Genomic DNA, 15,151 nt, shown 5'->3' with positions numbered 1-15,151 from the left:
CTCCCTCCTTCCTTCCTTCTTCCCCTCCTTCCTCCCACCTTCCTTCCTTCCCCCTCCTTCTTCCTTCCTTCTTCCTCCCTTCCTTTCCGTCCTTCCTCCTTTCCTCCTTCTTCCCTCCTTCCTCCCACCTCCTTCCTTCCTCCCTCCTTCCTTCCTTCCTTCTCCTCCCTTCTCCGTCCTTCCTCCTTTCCGTTCCTTCTTCCGTCCTTCCCTTCCTTCCTTCTTTCCTTCATTCCTTCCTTACTTGAGGTGCAAATGACATAACTAGTAAGGTGTGTTTAAGGGTTAAAATCAAATATTAATATATGTGGACTTTGCTTTTCTGTTTCAGACTGACTGTGCTAACTTCGTGCGGCTGCTGCAACCTTTCAATAAGACTCATGTTTATGCTTGTGGCACTGGCGCCTACCATCCTCAGTGCACCTACCTGCAGCTAGGGACACAACACCGAGGTACAGACGTTCATTCATTCACACCGGTTCATTCAGTCACGCTTCAAGGCGAAATGCATTCACGATAAGAACAGATACAGTAAAAACAAGAACGAGCTGGATGATAAAGTGTAAAGTATGTAAACGTGCTGACACATGTGAGAATGTTCCCTTTTAAAACAATATCATTATGTTTTAATTGGTGTTTAATGACCTGAAAATATGAGTCATTGTGTTTTCATTACATTAGAATGAGTCCTTTATATCTACAGAGGGAGCAGGACCTCTTCACTGGAGCCTGTCGGGTTTAACCCTTATTGGGCAAATAATTATATTTGGTAACTTCTGTAAATATCCCAAAATATCCTTCCTTCCTTCCTTCCTTCCTTCCTTCCTTCTTTCCTTCCTCCCTGCCTTCCTTTCCTTCCTCCCTGCCTTCTTTCTTTCCTTCCTCTTTTCCTTTCTCCCTCCCTCGTTCCTTATTTCCTCTCTTCCTTCCTTCCTTTCCTTCCTCCCTGCCTTCTTTCTTTCCTTCCTCTTTTCCTTTCTCCCTCCCTCGTTCCTTATTTCCTCTCTTCCTTCCTTCCTTTCCTTCCTCCCTGCCTTCTTTCTTTCCTTCCTCTTTTCCTTTCTCCCTCCCTCGTTCCTTATTTCCTCTGTCCTTCCTTCCTTTCCTTCCTTCCATCTGTCCTTCCTCCCTCCCTCCTTCTCTCCTCCCTTCCTTCTTTCCTTCCTTCCTTCCTTCCTTTCCTTACTTCCATCTGTTCTTCCTCCCTCCTTCTCTCCTCCCTTCCTTCCTTCTCCATCCCCCTTTCTTCTTCCTTCCTTCTTTCCTTCTTTCTTCCCTTCCTCCCACCCTCCTCTCTTTCTTTCCTCCCCCCTACCTTCCTTCCTTCTTTCCTCCCTCCTTCCTTCCTTCCATCCTTCCTTCCTTCCTTCCATCCTCCCTCCCTTCCTTCCTTTCAATGAGTGTCCTATAAAGGGTTAATCTTTGGCTTTTAACTCAGAATGAAAGTCGTCTTTTGTCTTCTACGCTAGTCTTCGTTCTTTGGTGACGTTGCTTTTATGTTTTTGATTGTTCAGCACTTCTAAATGTGCTTTATACTGGAGATAAATGCAGCCTCCAAAGGTCTGCAAAGCTGAAAAGAAACATTTTCTACTCTTATTTTGTAAGATTTTAAAGGACACATCTGCTATTTTTCTCATTCCTGTGGATAACTGCCCAAATATAGACAATATGACAAAACGCTGAAGCTGCAGTGGAGTTTACGGCAGAAATACATTCAGACATTTAAAGCACCGATGATAAATGTCATTTTTTGATGTCAGCCCCTCTCACTTTACAGCTTTCACCCTGACAATCAATTATCATACATGAAGAACATTCCATCACACAGAGGGCAGAGATTCAGCTTCCTCTTTGTCTCATGTTTACGGGTCACTGTGTGTTTGTGTGTGGTCTCTCTCTCTCTCTCTCTCTCTCTCTCTCTCTCTCTCTCTCTCTGTCTCTGTCTCTGTCTCTCTCTCTCTCTCTCTCTCTCTGTCTCTCTCTCTCTCTCTCTCTCTCTCTCTCTCTCTCTCTCTCTCTCTCTCTCTCTCTCTCTCTCTCTTGCTCTCTCTCTCTCCCTCTCTCCTTCTCTCTCTCTCCCTCTCTCTCTGTCTCTCTCTCTCTCTCTCTCTCTCTCTCTCTGTCTCTCTCTCTCTCTCTCTCTCTCTCTCTCTCTCTCTCTCTCTCTCTCTCTGTCTCTCTCTCTCTCTCTCTCTCTCTCTCTCTCTCTCTCTCTCTCTGCAGGAGCCGTTGTTCATGTTGTCTCACGTAGTCGAGTCTGGAAGAGGAAAATGTCCCTTCAGTCCCAAAGAGCCGTTCACTGCTCGACTTACTGGTGGGTCTCATCTGGTGCACACATATAATGTATCGCATGTCCACCCACACACACACACACACACACACACACACACACACACACACACACACGAAGAAAGGCCAGAGAGTGGATATATTAAATCATTTTCTGTCATTCTCTAACAGCCATATTCATATTCTGGTGACAGTAATGCTCTGCAGCTCACAATCCCGGCTCTGTGTCGTTCCTCGCAGCAGATCGTCCGTTCAGCTGTGGCGTGTGTGGTCTGCTTGAGTTATTTCACTTCCTGACGTCAGCTGTTGCCCGTATGACATTCAGGACATAAAACACATCAACTACATTTAGATCTGGTCACCCATAAAAATCCGTTTATTAAAAATCTTTGGGTTGTGTGTTGACAGCTATAGAAAGAGTATTTGGGTTGTAGTTGCAATTATTTAGATGCCTCTAGAGGCAATAAAGTTTTTTTATTTGACTGCAAAATGAGATATTTACTGTATGACAAACGTGGCATCAGCCCACAGAAAAAGACTACAGGAGTCCAAACTATCTAGAGAGCTGCAAATTGTGGCAATTTTTTAAGAAGTGTTTTGGGAGTAATGTCAGTTTTATATTCAAATAACCGACTGATAAATATCAAGTGACATTTGTTAAACAGATATTTGGAGGTTTGAGGTGAAAGAGTTCCATAGAAATGATTCTTCTGTTTGTTAAGACAGTCGTAAAACACGAGGTGGTTTGAAACAACATGCTGCACATGTGTTGCCTGTTTAAGGATTTAGGAGTCCAGTCTAGACAACGACTTAAATCTGTGTTATAAAGAAGGAAATGTTGTTTTAAGAACTTCTGACAAGGAAATGAAACTTTTAGAAACATCATGTTAGAGAGGGACACACATCATGTTCCTATCTGAGGGGTTTATTTCCCTCAGCTGTTAGTAGACAGACGTGAAGCTCGGTCATGAAGATTAAACTTATCAATGAGTCCTCGATTACCTGTTTGTCTAATACTCTGCATCTTATTTTGAAATTAAACTGTAGAGCATCTCTTGTCAGAAAGTAAAATAAATGACAGGAAGTGAGGCTCGGTCATGAAGAGGAACCCTGGTACGACTGTAAAGTCTACTTTAAACTTATCAATGAGTCCTTGATGACCTGTTCGTCTAATACTCTGTATCTTATTTTGAAATTAAACTGTAAAGCAGAGGTGTCAAACTCATCTTCAATCAAGGGCCACATACAGCCCAATTTGATCTTATATGGGCCGGTACATTAAAAACATGGAAGGAAGGATGGAAGGAAGGAAGGAAGAAGGAAGAAAGAAAGTAAGGAAGTAAGGAAGGAAGGGAGGAAGGAAGGAAGGAAGAGAAGACAGGATAAAAAGATGAAAGGGATGATCCAAGGAAGGGAGGAAGGAGGAAAGATGCAAGGATGGAAGGAAGAGGAGAGAAGACAGTAAGGAAAGATGAAAGAAAGGAAGGAAGGAAAGATTGAAGGAAGGAAGGAAGGAAGAAGTGAAAGACAGATGGAAAGAAGAGAAGACAGGATGAAAAGATGGAAGGAAGAGGAGAGAAGACAGTAAGGAAAGATGGAAGGAAGGAAGGACAGATGGAAGGAAGAAAGAGTGGATGGAAAGATGGAAGGAAAAGAAGACAGGAAGGAAAGTGGGCCAGATTGGACTCCTCGGCGGGCCGATCTGGTCCACAGGCCGCATGTTTGACCCCCTGCTTAGAGCATCTCTTGTCAGAAAGTAAAACAAATGACAGGAAGTATTTTAAACATGTGGATCCTTCATGTTAAGCTTTTTATCAAAGTAGATATTTGGACACTTTCCTGTAAGCTCAGTTGAGTTCAAACCTCAGACCTTCATAAAACTGATAATCCATCCAACCAAACAGCCTCCAATCTGTTTATGTGGTAAATATGACATCATGTAATTACACTTTTTATGATGTTTACGGCCTTTTCCCGCTCTTGTTATCTCAGACTCAAAGTTATAATTTCATAAAGCTGTTTGTTAATCATCAGAGAACACATGTGCTGTAATTACACATGTTTAGATGCTTTGAGTCGGACTGTGTTCTGTGTTGTGGGAAGTCATTTCAGATTCAATAATGTTATTCAACAAAAATGTTTACGCTTTAGTTTCAGAAGTCAGAGTCAGACTTTAAATTACAGGACGAAGAACGAGGTCGAACTGTTTGGTTCAACGTATTAGAAGCAGAAATGAAACAATTATTTACATTTAACTGTAAATGAATAGTTGATTATATATGAAGCTCCAACAGCAGCCAGTATAATGTCTGTAACCCAGTTTGATCTCATGTGGGCCGGTCCATTAGGAAGGAAGGAAGGAAGGAAGGAAGGAAGGGAGGAAGGAAGGAAAACAAGACAGGAAAGAAAGATGGAAGGAAGGAAATAAGGAAAAAAGAAAGAAAGAAAGGGAAGAAGCACGGATGGAAGGACAGAAGGAAGGAAGGAAGGAAGGAAGAAGAAGGAAGGAAGGAAGGAAGGACGGACGGAAGGAAGGACAGATGGAAGGAAGGAAAACAAGACAGGAAGGAAAGATGGAAGGAAGGAAATAAGGAAAAAAGAAAGAAAGAAAGACAGAAAGAAAGGGAAGAAGGACAGATGGAAGGAAGGAAGGAAGGACGGACAGAAGGAAGGAAGGAAGGACAGATGGAAGGAAGGAAAAAAGAAAGAAAAAAAGGGAGGAAGGACAGAAGGAAGGAAGGAAGGACAGATGGAAGGGAGGAAGGAAGGAAGGAAGGAAGGAAGGAAGGACGGACAGATGGAAGGAAAGTGGGCCAGATTGGATACCTCAGCGGGCCGTTTCTGGCCCACGGGCCGCATGTTTGACCCCCCCCTGCTTTAAAGCATCATTTTAATCAGTAAAGTGAATCTTTACGTAGTTTTCAGGGACGTTTTCTGAACGAGAGCGATGACAAATATATCTTCTAATCTCATTTTTAAAAAGAATCTGATATTTTAGTGTTATTATTTGCTAAATCAGCTCTAACGTGTGTCAGGTTTACATCATGCACTTTGTTGCATCAGCTTGTAAATATGTATAATTTCACGGAGGCCGAGACCCAAGACCAGATCAGCTAGGAACCCAGAGGAGTGGGAGGAACGAACCACCGGACCAGCATCGCTCTCAGTGGGGAAATAAACAGCATATGGAAGAAGTTATTGTTTATTTAATGTTAGGGTTGGGTATCATTTAAAAAACACATCACCAGGAACAACCCAAGTACTCTTAACCCTCCTGTTGTGCTCGAGTAGGAAGGAAGGAAGGTAGGAAGAAGGAAGGAAAGGAGGGAGGAAGGAAGGAAAGGAAGGAGGAAGGAAGGAAAGGAAGGAAGGAAGGAAAGAAGAAGGAAAAAGGGAGGAAAGGAGGAAGGGAGGAAGGAAGGAGGGAAGGAAAGGAGAAAGAAAGGAAGGAAGAAGGGAGGAAGGAAGGAAGTAAAGGAGGGAGGAAGGAAGGAAAGGAGGGAGGAAGGAAGGAAAGGAAGGAAGGAAGGAAAGAAGAAGGAAAAAGGGAGGAAAGGAGGAAGGAGGGAAGGAAAGGAGGAAGAAAGGAAGGAAGAAGGGAGGAAGGAAGGAAGGAAAGGAGGAAGAAAGGAAGGAAGAAGGGAGGAAGAAAGGAAGGAAAGGAGGAAGGAAGGAAAGGAGGGAGGAAGGAAGGAAGGAAAGGAGGAAGAAAGGAAGGAAGAAGGGAGGAAGAAAGGAAGGAAAGGAGGAAGGAAGGAAAGGAGGGAGGAAGGAAGGAAAGAAGGGAGGAAGGAAGGAAAGGAGGGAGGAAGGAAAGGAGGGAGGAAGGAAGGAAAGAAGGGAGGAAGGAAGGAAAGGAGGGAGGAAGGAAAGGAGGAAGGAAGGAAAGGAGGGAAGGAGAGAAGGAAGGAAAGGAGGGAAAGGAGGAAGAAAGGAAGAGTCAAAACAGATGGGTCAATTTGACCCGGGAGCATAACAGGAGGGTTAAAGTGATATTGATACTAACTGAGGGCTTCATTTGATACCCATCATGTGAGTAGAAGCATTAAATCGTGACTTCACCACCACGGACGGGTCGTAGCTGCTGTGGAAGTCGGCCAATCACATGTCACATTAAATCAAAGAACGCTTGTATTGATTGGTTGTGAGCTAGTCCGTACAAACAGTCATATCGTATACTGTAGCTCTGGGTGCAAAAAGGTTCGATTGCAGGTATCGATTGACGGGAGACGTTTTGAGACTTCTTGGTATCAATGATTTAAATGTATTGAGTAATGATACCCAACCCTATTTAACTCATGATTGTTTAATGTTTAATTGTTTTAATATGTGTGGAGCAAGGTTATTATAGTTTGGACATTTTCTTTAGTTTTTATTTTTATTCAGTTTTTCAGTTTGCTTTTTTATTTCAGTTTAGTTTTAGTGAGTTCAACAAGTGATTTAGTAGTTTTAGTTTAGTTTTTATTTAGTTTTAGTTTTTCAGGTATTAAGAGAAAGTCTTGACTTGTAGAAGCTGAAAAGGATGAAAGAATAAGTGACACTAAATATGTTTTATCATCAAGTCCTTTTTAATTTCATTCTTTAACCACAAAGCATAGCGGCTGCTGCAGGACAGGAAGCCGCTATACTGCCCCCTCTGGAGGGGTTAGGTATGGCAGCATAGCGGCTGCTGCAGGACAGGAAGTCATCGAGGGAGAAAACGAAACGTCATGGAAACTGAATTTATCTGCAATTCAGTTTAGTTTTAGTTAGTTTTACATTGTTCATTGTAGTTTTTATTTAGTTTTCTTTCTTTTTTTTTTAATTGTAGTTTTTATTTTAATTTCAGTTTACTAAATTATTTTTTCATTGCTAGTCTTAGTTTTCGTTAACTATAATAACCCTGATAAGGAGCTACTTTTCTGTATGTAAAGGTAGAATGTAATGTTTCTCCCTCCCTTCATAGATGGTGAACTCTATGCTGGCACCTCAGTAGATTTTATGGGAGCCAACGCTGCAATCTTCCGTACATCAGTTCATGGAAACAGTCAACATTACATCCGCACTGAAGCCTACGACCACAACTGGCTCAACGGTGAGAAGCTACCTGCTGTCCATCACCAGGCAGCTATCTGTGTCTTCCTGTCTCTTCTGTTCCTCTTCTCTCCTCAAATGATCAGTTTATTACCGCGGAGGCATCAAAGCTCACATCATGTCTCCCGTCTCCCTCACAGAGCCGGAGTTCGTGGGCTCCTTCTCCATCCCAGACACTCACAGTCCAGACGACGACAAGGTCTACTTCTTCTTCAAGGAGCGAGCGGTGGAGGCCGGGCAGTGGGACAAGAGGGTGTACAGCCGGGTGGCTCGAGTCTGCAAGGTAGAGACACACAGGCAGGCGGACATGAAATGAGATGGTCTATACTAGTTCTAGATATTTAGTTAGTAGAGAGAAATGAGTTGAATGTGTCCAAAACAATTAAGACCAGGGTTAAAAGTACAGAAGCCCCCCCCAAGTAGCTTTAGCATTAAAAATATAGTGCAGACTGCTGTAACAGATCAAGAATCTATATTATCAAAGCAGAACAGATGATTATTACAGATGATATTATTTTTATTATTATGTGAATGATACATGTATTTAGTATACTGTAGCACCTTTCACAGAAATAAAAGACCTTGGAAACACCATAAAAACATGCAAACATAAAAACCCAAAAGCAATAAAAAGATCAAATCAATGAGACAGAAGCAAGAAAAAAACATAAAAATATAAAAGCAAAAACAAACAGAGGAAACACTAAAAAAGAGAATTTAAATGAGTCTTTGTGCTTTTTGAATGTTATAAACCTGAATAAAGAGTTTCATTGTGTATAATTGAAAGTATAATTTATAAATAAAGTACTTTAGAGCTGAGCACTTGAAATGATCCTAATGTTTAAAGGCTGATCTGTCTTTTCTCATTATTCTCCACCTCTGCATATCATATCTTTCATTTTTCGTCTCTCTCTCTCTCTCTCTCTCTCTCTCTGTCTCTCTCTCTCTCTTTCTCTCTCTCTCTCTCTCTCTCTCTTCTCTCCTCTCTCTCTCTCTCTCTCCTTGTTCTCTCTCTCTCTCTCTCTCTCTCTCTCTCTCTCTCTCTCCATCCAGAATGACGTAGGAGGAAAGAGGAGTCTGATCAACCGTTGGACCACCTTCCTTAAAGCCCGTCTGGTGTGTTCTGTCCCCGGTCCGTCTGGAGTCGACACGCAGTTCGATGAGCTGGGTAACACTCGATCTCTTCTCCTCCTTTTCCTTCCTCTCCCTCTGACACTTCACCACCCTCTTTATCTGTGAAACGATGTGTCTGCTGTCCTCCCTCCTGCTCGCTCACTTCATCGTCTTTTCCTTTAACTTTGACGAGAGGACACTGTTTGACAAGCTAGAGCTGTTCCCTCCTTTCCTTCCTCTTTCTTCTCCTCCCATGTTTAAGAAATGAAGAAATGAATAGTTGTCAAATTGCTTTAAGATCACATTTCACAAGTTTACAACCATTGTTCATTCTTTAATCTGAGAAAAAGCACATTTAATGATGAATCAGTGATAATAAAGATGAATATTTAAATGGTTGATGATGATACATGTTTGTGTTTTTCTAGAGGACATCTTTGTTCTGGAGACCAAAGACCTTCAAAACCCGACAATCTACGGTGTCTTCAGCACCTCCAGGTAAGAAAACATTCAGACACACTATCATTGGAGTTTATACATTATGGAAATAAATTCATTAGTTAAGCAGAGACACATGAGAACAGTTTATTTATTTAAACTTTATTCATATAGTCCCTTTTATACATAAAATGCAGTTCATGGTTCTTTATATTTGATGCAATAAAACAAGAGAAAACATGTACAGCAAGTTAAAATCAACAGCATGGGTTTAAAATACATTAAAACTAATGAGAAGAGATAAAAGTGAAACATATTTAAAAAATGAAACCCAATAAAAACAAGATGAGGTGATAATTCTACTTTATGTTTATTATTGAGCTCATAGTGGGTGATGGTGGTTTATTGGGATGCATTATATTCATCAGTGTTCCTATTATTTTGTCCACTCCATTAACATACATGAGGGGGGGGGGGGCTGTTGTGTTGGATTGATTTAGATTGCACAGATGTTCCTAATCAGCTGAGAGTACATTGTTGGGCTGTATTTGTTTTATATGTTTAAAGTTTAATGGAAGTGATGGACAACACAGAAAATGGACATTAGTAAGAAAATAAAAGCAGTATTTATGAAGTATTAGAAAAACTGAAATATTATGAAAAGCAAGCAGTAGTAGCTAAAGTACAGGACTCACTACACTCTTCTTTGTGGGATTATGATCTCTTAAATTACCAGAAATATTGATATTGAGGACGAGACTTCTCTGTTTATAGACTCTTGTACTCTTTATTAGTCTTGTCTCTTGTGAGGTTATAAATTCACTTACAGAGAGGATGTTTATTTGCTTCAGGCCAGCTGATGGACACATTTCTACTTTCATTTTTAGTGTCAAACTTGTTGTAACAATAGAAGGAAAGCCTGTCAGGGTGAGAGGAGGACAGCAGACGCACACTCGCAGCCTGGATGGCTCGTGCTCGTGGTGTGGGTGGGCGTGGGGGTCAAAGGTTAAGAGGCCCAGCTGGTTGTGTTATTGTAACCCTGATGTATAAAAAAATAAAAAAAACTTCCAACCTCTGCTTTTAATTTGCCTGCTCAGCCCAGCCTCTTCCTCTGAGCTTCACCTTTCCACCACAGCCAACACCAACAACTCCTCTTCCTCCCACAGCTCCATATTTCGTGGTTCAGCGGTGTGCGTGTACTCCATGGCGTCCATCCGTGCTGCTTTTAACGGGCCGTTTGCCCATAAAGAAGGACCCGACTATCGCTGGGTGGAGTACAAAGGCCGCATCCCCTACCCAAGACCTGGAACTGTAAGTACACAGAGACACAGTGTTATCTCAACCACAATCTCTGGTCTGTGTCCTATGAAAGCCACAAAACTTAATATCACATCCAACAAACACTAATAAATTTATTAACAAAAAAACCCAGCAGGGAGAAGCTCTGAGTTGATTAAAATCTAAATATTTAAAGTTTTAGAGCAGCTGAAAGAGATTTGCAGACTCTTTTTTTGTCCTGGATTTCACCTCTGTGGCAAAATACTGAACATGTTGTCCTATCAGGAAAAGGCAAATGTACCTGTGTAATACATTTCAACAACAAGGCTATTCAAAGTGCTTTACATAAAACATAAAATGAAAACAGCCTACAGACAAAACTCAGGGCTGAAACATATCTGTGCACTTCCTCTTCAATTTCAGGTTTGAAAAAAAAAAGATTGTTTCACCATTTTAAAATTACAGATATTTCTCATAATAAGATGATAGAAGTGAAGTCAAAGATCACTCAAAGAAGAATTTTCTATTAAAGACAGGAATACATACTGTATCATCTTAACATTATTTATTAAAGAAGTAAAGTACAAGTATCAGGTCTTCATCAAGGTTAATGAGATATGTATTCAGTAGGAGTTTCAGTATCTCAGGGTTTTATTCACAGTGAGGGTGAGACGGACTGATCGGTGCAGCGTCAGCAGTGTTGAAGGTGTTTTACCGGGCCGTTCTGGTTGAGCCTGAAAGTGAAGCTCTCACTCACCAGCCGGTCTTTGCTCCAACCCTCACTGATGGTCATGAGGTTTCGGTGGTGACTGAAAGAATGAGATCACAGATACAAGCAGCCAAAATGAGTTTCCTCCGGAGAGAGGACCTGTTCAGGATGCCTGCTGGACTCCTCCCTTTTATTTTATTTATTTAACCAGGAAGTCACATTGAGATCAATCAATCAATCAATCAATCTTTATTTGTATAGCGCCAAATCACAACAGAGTTATCTCAAGGCACTTGACACATAGAGCAGGTTCTAAACCGAACTCTTCAGGTTTTAACTTTAAAGAGACCCAACATTCCCACATGAGCAACAGTGGAGAGAAAAAACTCCCTTTTAACAGGAAGTACCCTCAGAACCAGACTCAGAGTGGGAGAACATCTGCCTGGACCGGGTGGGGTTGAGAGGAGAGAGAGGAAGGAGAGGAGAGAGAGGAGAGAGAGGAAGGAGAGGAGAGAGAGGGGAAGGAGAGGAAGGAGAGGAAGGAGAGGAGAGAGAGGAGAGAGAGGAAGGAGAGGAGAGAGAGGAAGGAGAGGAGAGAGGAAGGAGAGGAGAGAGAGGAAGGAGAGGAGAAAGAGGATGAAGAGGAGAGAGAGGAAGGAGAGGAGAAAGAAGCACATTGAAGCTCCGGGACTGGAATCTGTCATCCAGACGTCTACACGCCCAGATTACCTGTGAGACCAGAAAGCACAGACAACTCCGGGGAAGAAGTTTAGGTTATTGAATGCATTAATAGAACATGAATGTTAATGGATATAGATGGATGGATAGAGAGAGAGAGGGAGGAGGAGAGAGGAGCTCAGTGCATCATGGGAGTCCCCCGACAGTCTAAGCCTATAGCAGCATAAACTAAGAGCTCTAAGAGCCCTCACTATAGATTAAAACCTCTTTTGCAAGCGAAACCTGGCCGAGACGGGGTCAGTTAGCAGCATCACACAAGCAACAGGACAACAACAACAGAATAACAAAATATAAAGCGCGAAATACAAATCATAACAAAAGCATCAATAAAATAGGCTCATCTCTATTCTTCAATTAAATCAACAGCAACTAGAAGTAACAACGTCTCGTATCCTACATTTAAAATCATTCAAAGGGACGAAGGTTTCTAGTTTTAGTTTGGCTTGAAGGTCATCCCAGGATCAGGGACCTTTGAAGGTTTTCCAGGCACGTCCAACTGGGAGGAGACCGGGGGTCAGACCCAAAACACACTGCAGGGATTATATATCTGTGCTGGTCTGGGAACACCTCGGATCCCCTGGGAGGAGCTGATGAGCGTAGCTGGGGAGAAGGATGTCTGGGTTTCATTGCTCAGCCTGATGATTGCATGCATAGATATTTATTGGTTACATGCATTTGTATATAAATGCTATTCTTGCTTTTTTTCGGATTGACGACTTCTGAAACCAAATGTACAGCTTTGGTTTTTTTGGTGTTCCAGGTTCATTATTTCACTTTTAAATTTTTAACTCTTTCACAGCGAGGTTCAGACCAATGACATCACACCATCACACTACGCTTGATTCAACAAATATCTTCCTCACCCTCATAAAGGCAAACGTTTGGTGAATAAAGACTGTGTGTGTTCAGGTTCAGTTCAACCACATCATACACAACACATATTTACATGTTCTCACTTACCTGAGCAAACATTTAGAGGAGTTTTTCTGTGGAGTAGACTAATAGACTTCATGAAACAGATGATTTTAAAGGCAGATATGTTAAAACTTGCAAGTAAAACTCTCTGCAAAGTTGGAAGGAACAAATGATAGGTTCTAGTTAGAGTTTCACTTGTTTCAATGTAAGAAGACAAATAGAAGTGACCTATTAAAGTTCATACGAAGCTCCGTAACTCTTGGTAGATATGGTGACGACAGGTTGATATTTATGTTTGTGAGAATAACGAAGAATTTCCTGTGAGATCAGACTCCAAACACACAGATAATGAAAACAAGCTGATGAAGCAGTGAGAGCTTTAACCTCTGCTGATTTAGCACCTCACATGTGAACTCCTCTGGGAAGCTTCAACTTGTCAGGAAGGCCGAGTGTGTGTGTGTGTGTGTGTGTGTGTGTGTGTGTGTGTGTGTGTGTGTGTGTGTGTGTGTGTGTGTGTGTGTGTGTGTGTGTGTGTGTGTGTGTGTGTGTGTGTGTGTGTGTGTGTGTGTGTGTGTGTGTGTGTGTGTGTGTGTGTGTGCGTGCGTGCGTGCGTGCGTGCGTGCGTGCGTGCGTGCGTGCGTGCGTGCGTGCGTGCGTGCGTGCGTGCGTGCGTGCGTGCGTGCGTGCGTGCGTGCGTGCGTGCGTGCGTGCGTGCGTGCGTGCGTGCGTGCGTGCGTGCGTGCGTGTATCAGGTGTTATTTCATTCTCCCTGTTGGGGAATACACCTCTATAGAGTGGTTTCGTATAATGTGGTTGATTGCAGGCGAGGTCATCCACGTCAGTGCTTGTGTGTGTGTGTGTGTGGATGGTGGAGACGTCGGCAGGATGATTAACAGTAAAATGACACAGTGGAAGGGATGCTGGTCACAACCTCTGCTCGCTGACTCACTGCAGACACACATGTGTAACCTGCTCAGAAAATGATGGTTTCCATGACGCTGATTTCTCTAAATCTGTTATTCTGACCAAAGTTTAATGCTCTGCTTATCCATGTTCTCCACCTTGCTGCTGTAACGCTGTAAATTTCTCCCCTGTGGGACTAATAAAATCTTATCTTATACAGATGAGTGCATCAATCTTCACCTCATCTCTTCATCTCTTCATCACCTCTCCTGCTCCACATTGTTCTTCTTATCTCAAGAGAAACCATCCAACTTTATCTTCACATCAACATGAGCTTTGACACAATCTGAAAATCATTTTTTCACACCAGCCTTCCTCTCCTCCCTTCCTTTTCCTCCTTTATCTGTCATGTGTTCATTCTTTGCTTCTGCATTCTTTTATTCTCATTTTTCAATATTCCTGAAAATCCCCACTAAAGATTCTGTTGTGTGTCTGTCTGTGTTTAAATGTGTAAGTGGGGATATATTAAAATGCTCTTGGGTGCAGTGTCTGGAATGTGAAAAAGATTAAGAAATATTTTGGCTCTAAAAGGCCAAAGCAGCATAACTCAGTGAATATTTTGGCTTTTACAAATCAACAGAAAATACCAGTTTGTGAATTTACCTGTTTAGTTACTTTAACACTGTGGTGATTCATACCTGGTAATTAGATTTATCTCAATGAGAACAACACTAGCTGCAACTTGTTAAATGCTAAATGATCATAAATACTGTCGGGCTGTATGGGTTTTCTCAGAGAAACATCACTGCACAGATGTGTGATTGTGTGTTTTAATTGGTTTCCAAAAAGAAAACAAAAGAAAAACCAAACACAGAAATTACAAACCTCCAGCTCACATACTGTAGAAACCAATTAACTGTTATTCATAGGTTAGTTTTTCTTACTTTGGATAAAACTGATTGTCTATAATTACTCAAAACAATGCAGTTGTTCACAATGGTTTTGGCTTCTGACCCTAAAAACCTAATAAATGTTTACTGTACTTATGACTCTCAGGTTAAAGCTTGTTCGTGTGTTGCAAGCATTCAACAAAAAAAGTGACGTTCTTCTCAAATTGCTTCATGACCTAAAGGAGTAAAACTATGCAGAAATGTACAAGATTAAATCAAAACTATGTGATGGGAATATGATTTTTCTGGCGTCTCATGCTAACACCTGACCATACAGCGTTTCTGTGGAGAATAAATCCTTTTAATGAATTCTCAGATTTATTCTCCCTGTGTTAGCAGCCAGAGACTTATTGTATGCTCAGCTGTTAGCATGTGAAGCCAGAGACAATAGTCTTATTATATGTTTGGTATCTACTTTATGTTCTCATTACTTGTCAGATAAACTGAACCACTTGGCCGTCTTACTCTAACTCTAACAATCTGATTTTAAGCAGTGATTTCTCTTTTTACTTTATTCACCTTTTCTTACTCTTAATATTTCTCTCTGACTTGTCCTCCAGTGTCCCAGTGAGACTTACGACGCTCTCCACAAGTCCACCAAGGACTTCCCCGACGAGGTGGTGAGCTTCATGAGGCAGCACCAGCTGATGTGGGAGCCCGTCCTGCCTCTGGGGGGCCGACCCATCTTAACCCGGGTCAACTCACCCTACATGTTCAAGAAGGTCGTAGTGGACAGAGTGGACGC

At 41.8% G+C, this 15,151-nt stretch overlaps 1 protein-coding gene across 1 annotated transcript in view; it reads left to right on the top strand.

The window, feature by feature from the left end:
* The window catches only part of si:dkey-49n23.1 (semaphorin-3D), a 92,507-nt gene that overhangs the window by 63,151 nt on the left and 14,205 nt on the right, over positions 1-15,151 (top strand). The window contains exons 4-11 of the mRNA XM_053315644.1: positions 332-460; positions 2,224-2,314; positions 7,235-7,363; positions 7,503-7,645; positions 8,416-8,530; positions 8,904-8,973; positions 10,080-10,224; positions 14,967-15,151. The exon at positions 14,967-15,151 is cut by the window's right edge and continues 38 nt beyond it. Of these exons, the coding sequence (XP_053171619.1) occupies positions 332-460; positions 2,224-2,314; positions 7,235-7,363; positions 7,503-7,645; positions 8,416-8,530; positions 8,904-8,973; positions 10,080-10,224; positions 14,967-15,151 (1,007 nt within the window). The remainder of the gene's footprint in view (positions 1-331; positions 461-2,223; positions 2,315-7,234; positions 7,364-7,502; positions 7,646-8,415; positions 8,531-8,903; positions 8,974-10,079; positions 10,225-14,966) is intronic.

Source organism: Scomber japonicus, chromosome 3 (genome assembly GCF_027409825.1).
Source record: "Scomber japonicus isolate fScoJap1 chromosome 3, fScoJap1.pri, whole genome shotgun sequence".
NCBI classification, from domain to species: domain Eukaryota; kingdom Metazoa; phylum Chordata; class Actinopteri; order Scombriformes; family Scombridae; genus Scomber; species Scomber japonicus.
This window is presented reverse-complemented; position numbering and strand designations above follow the sequence as displayed.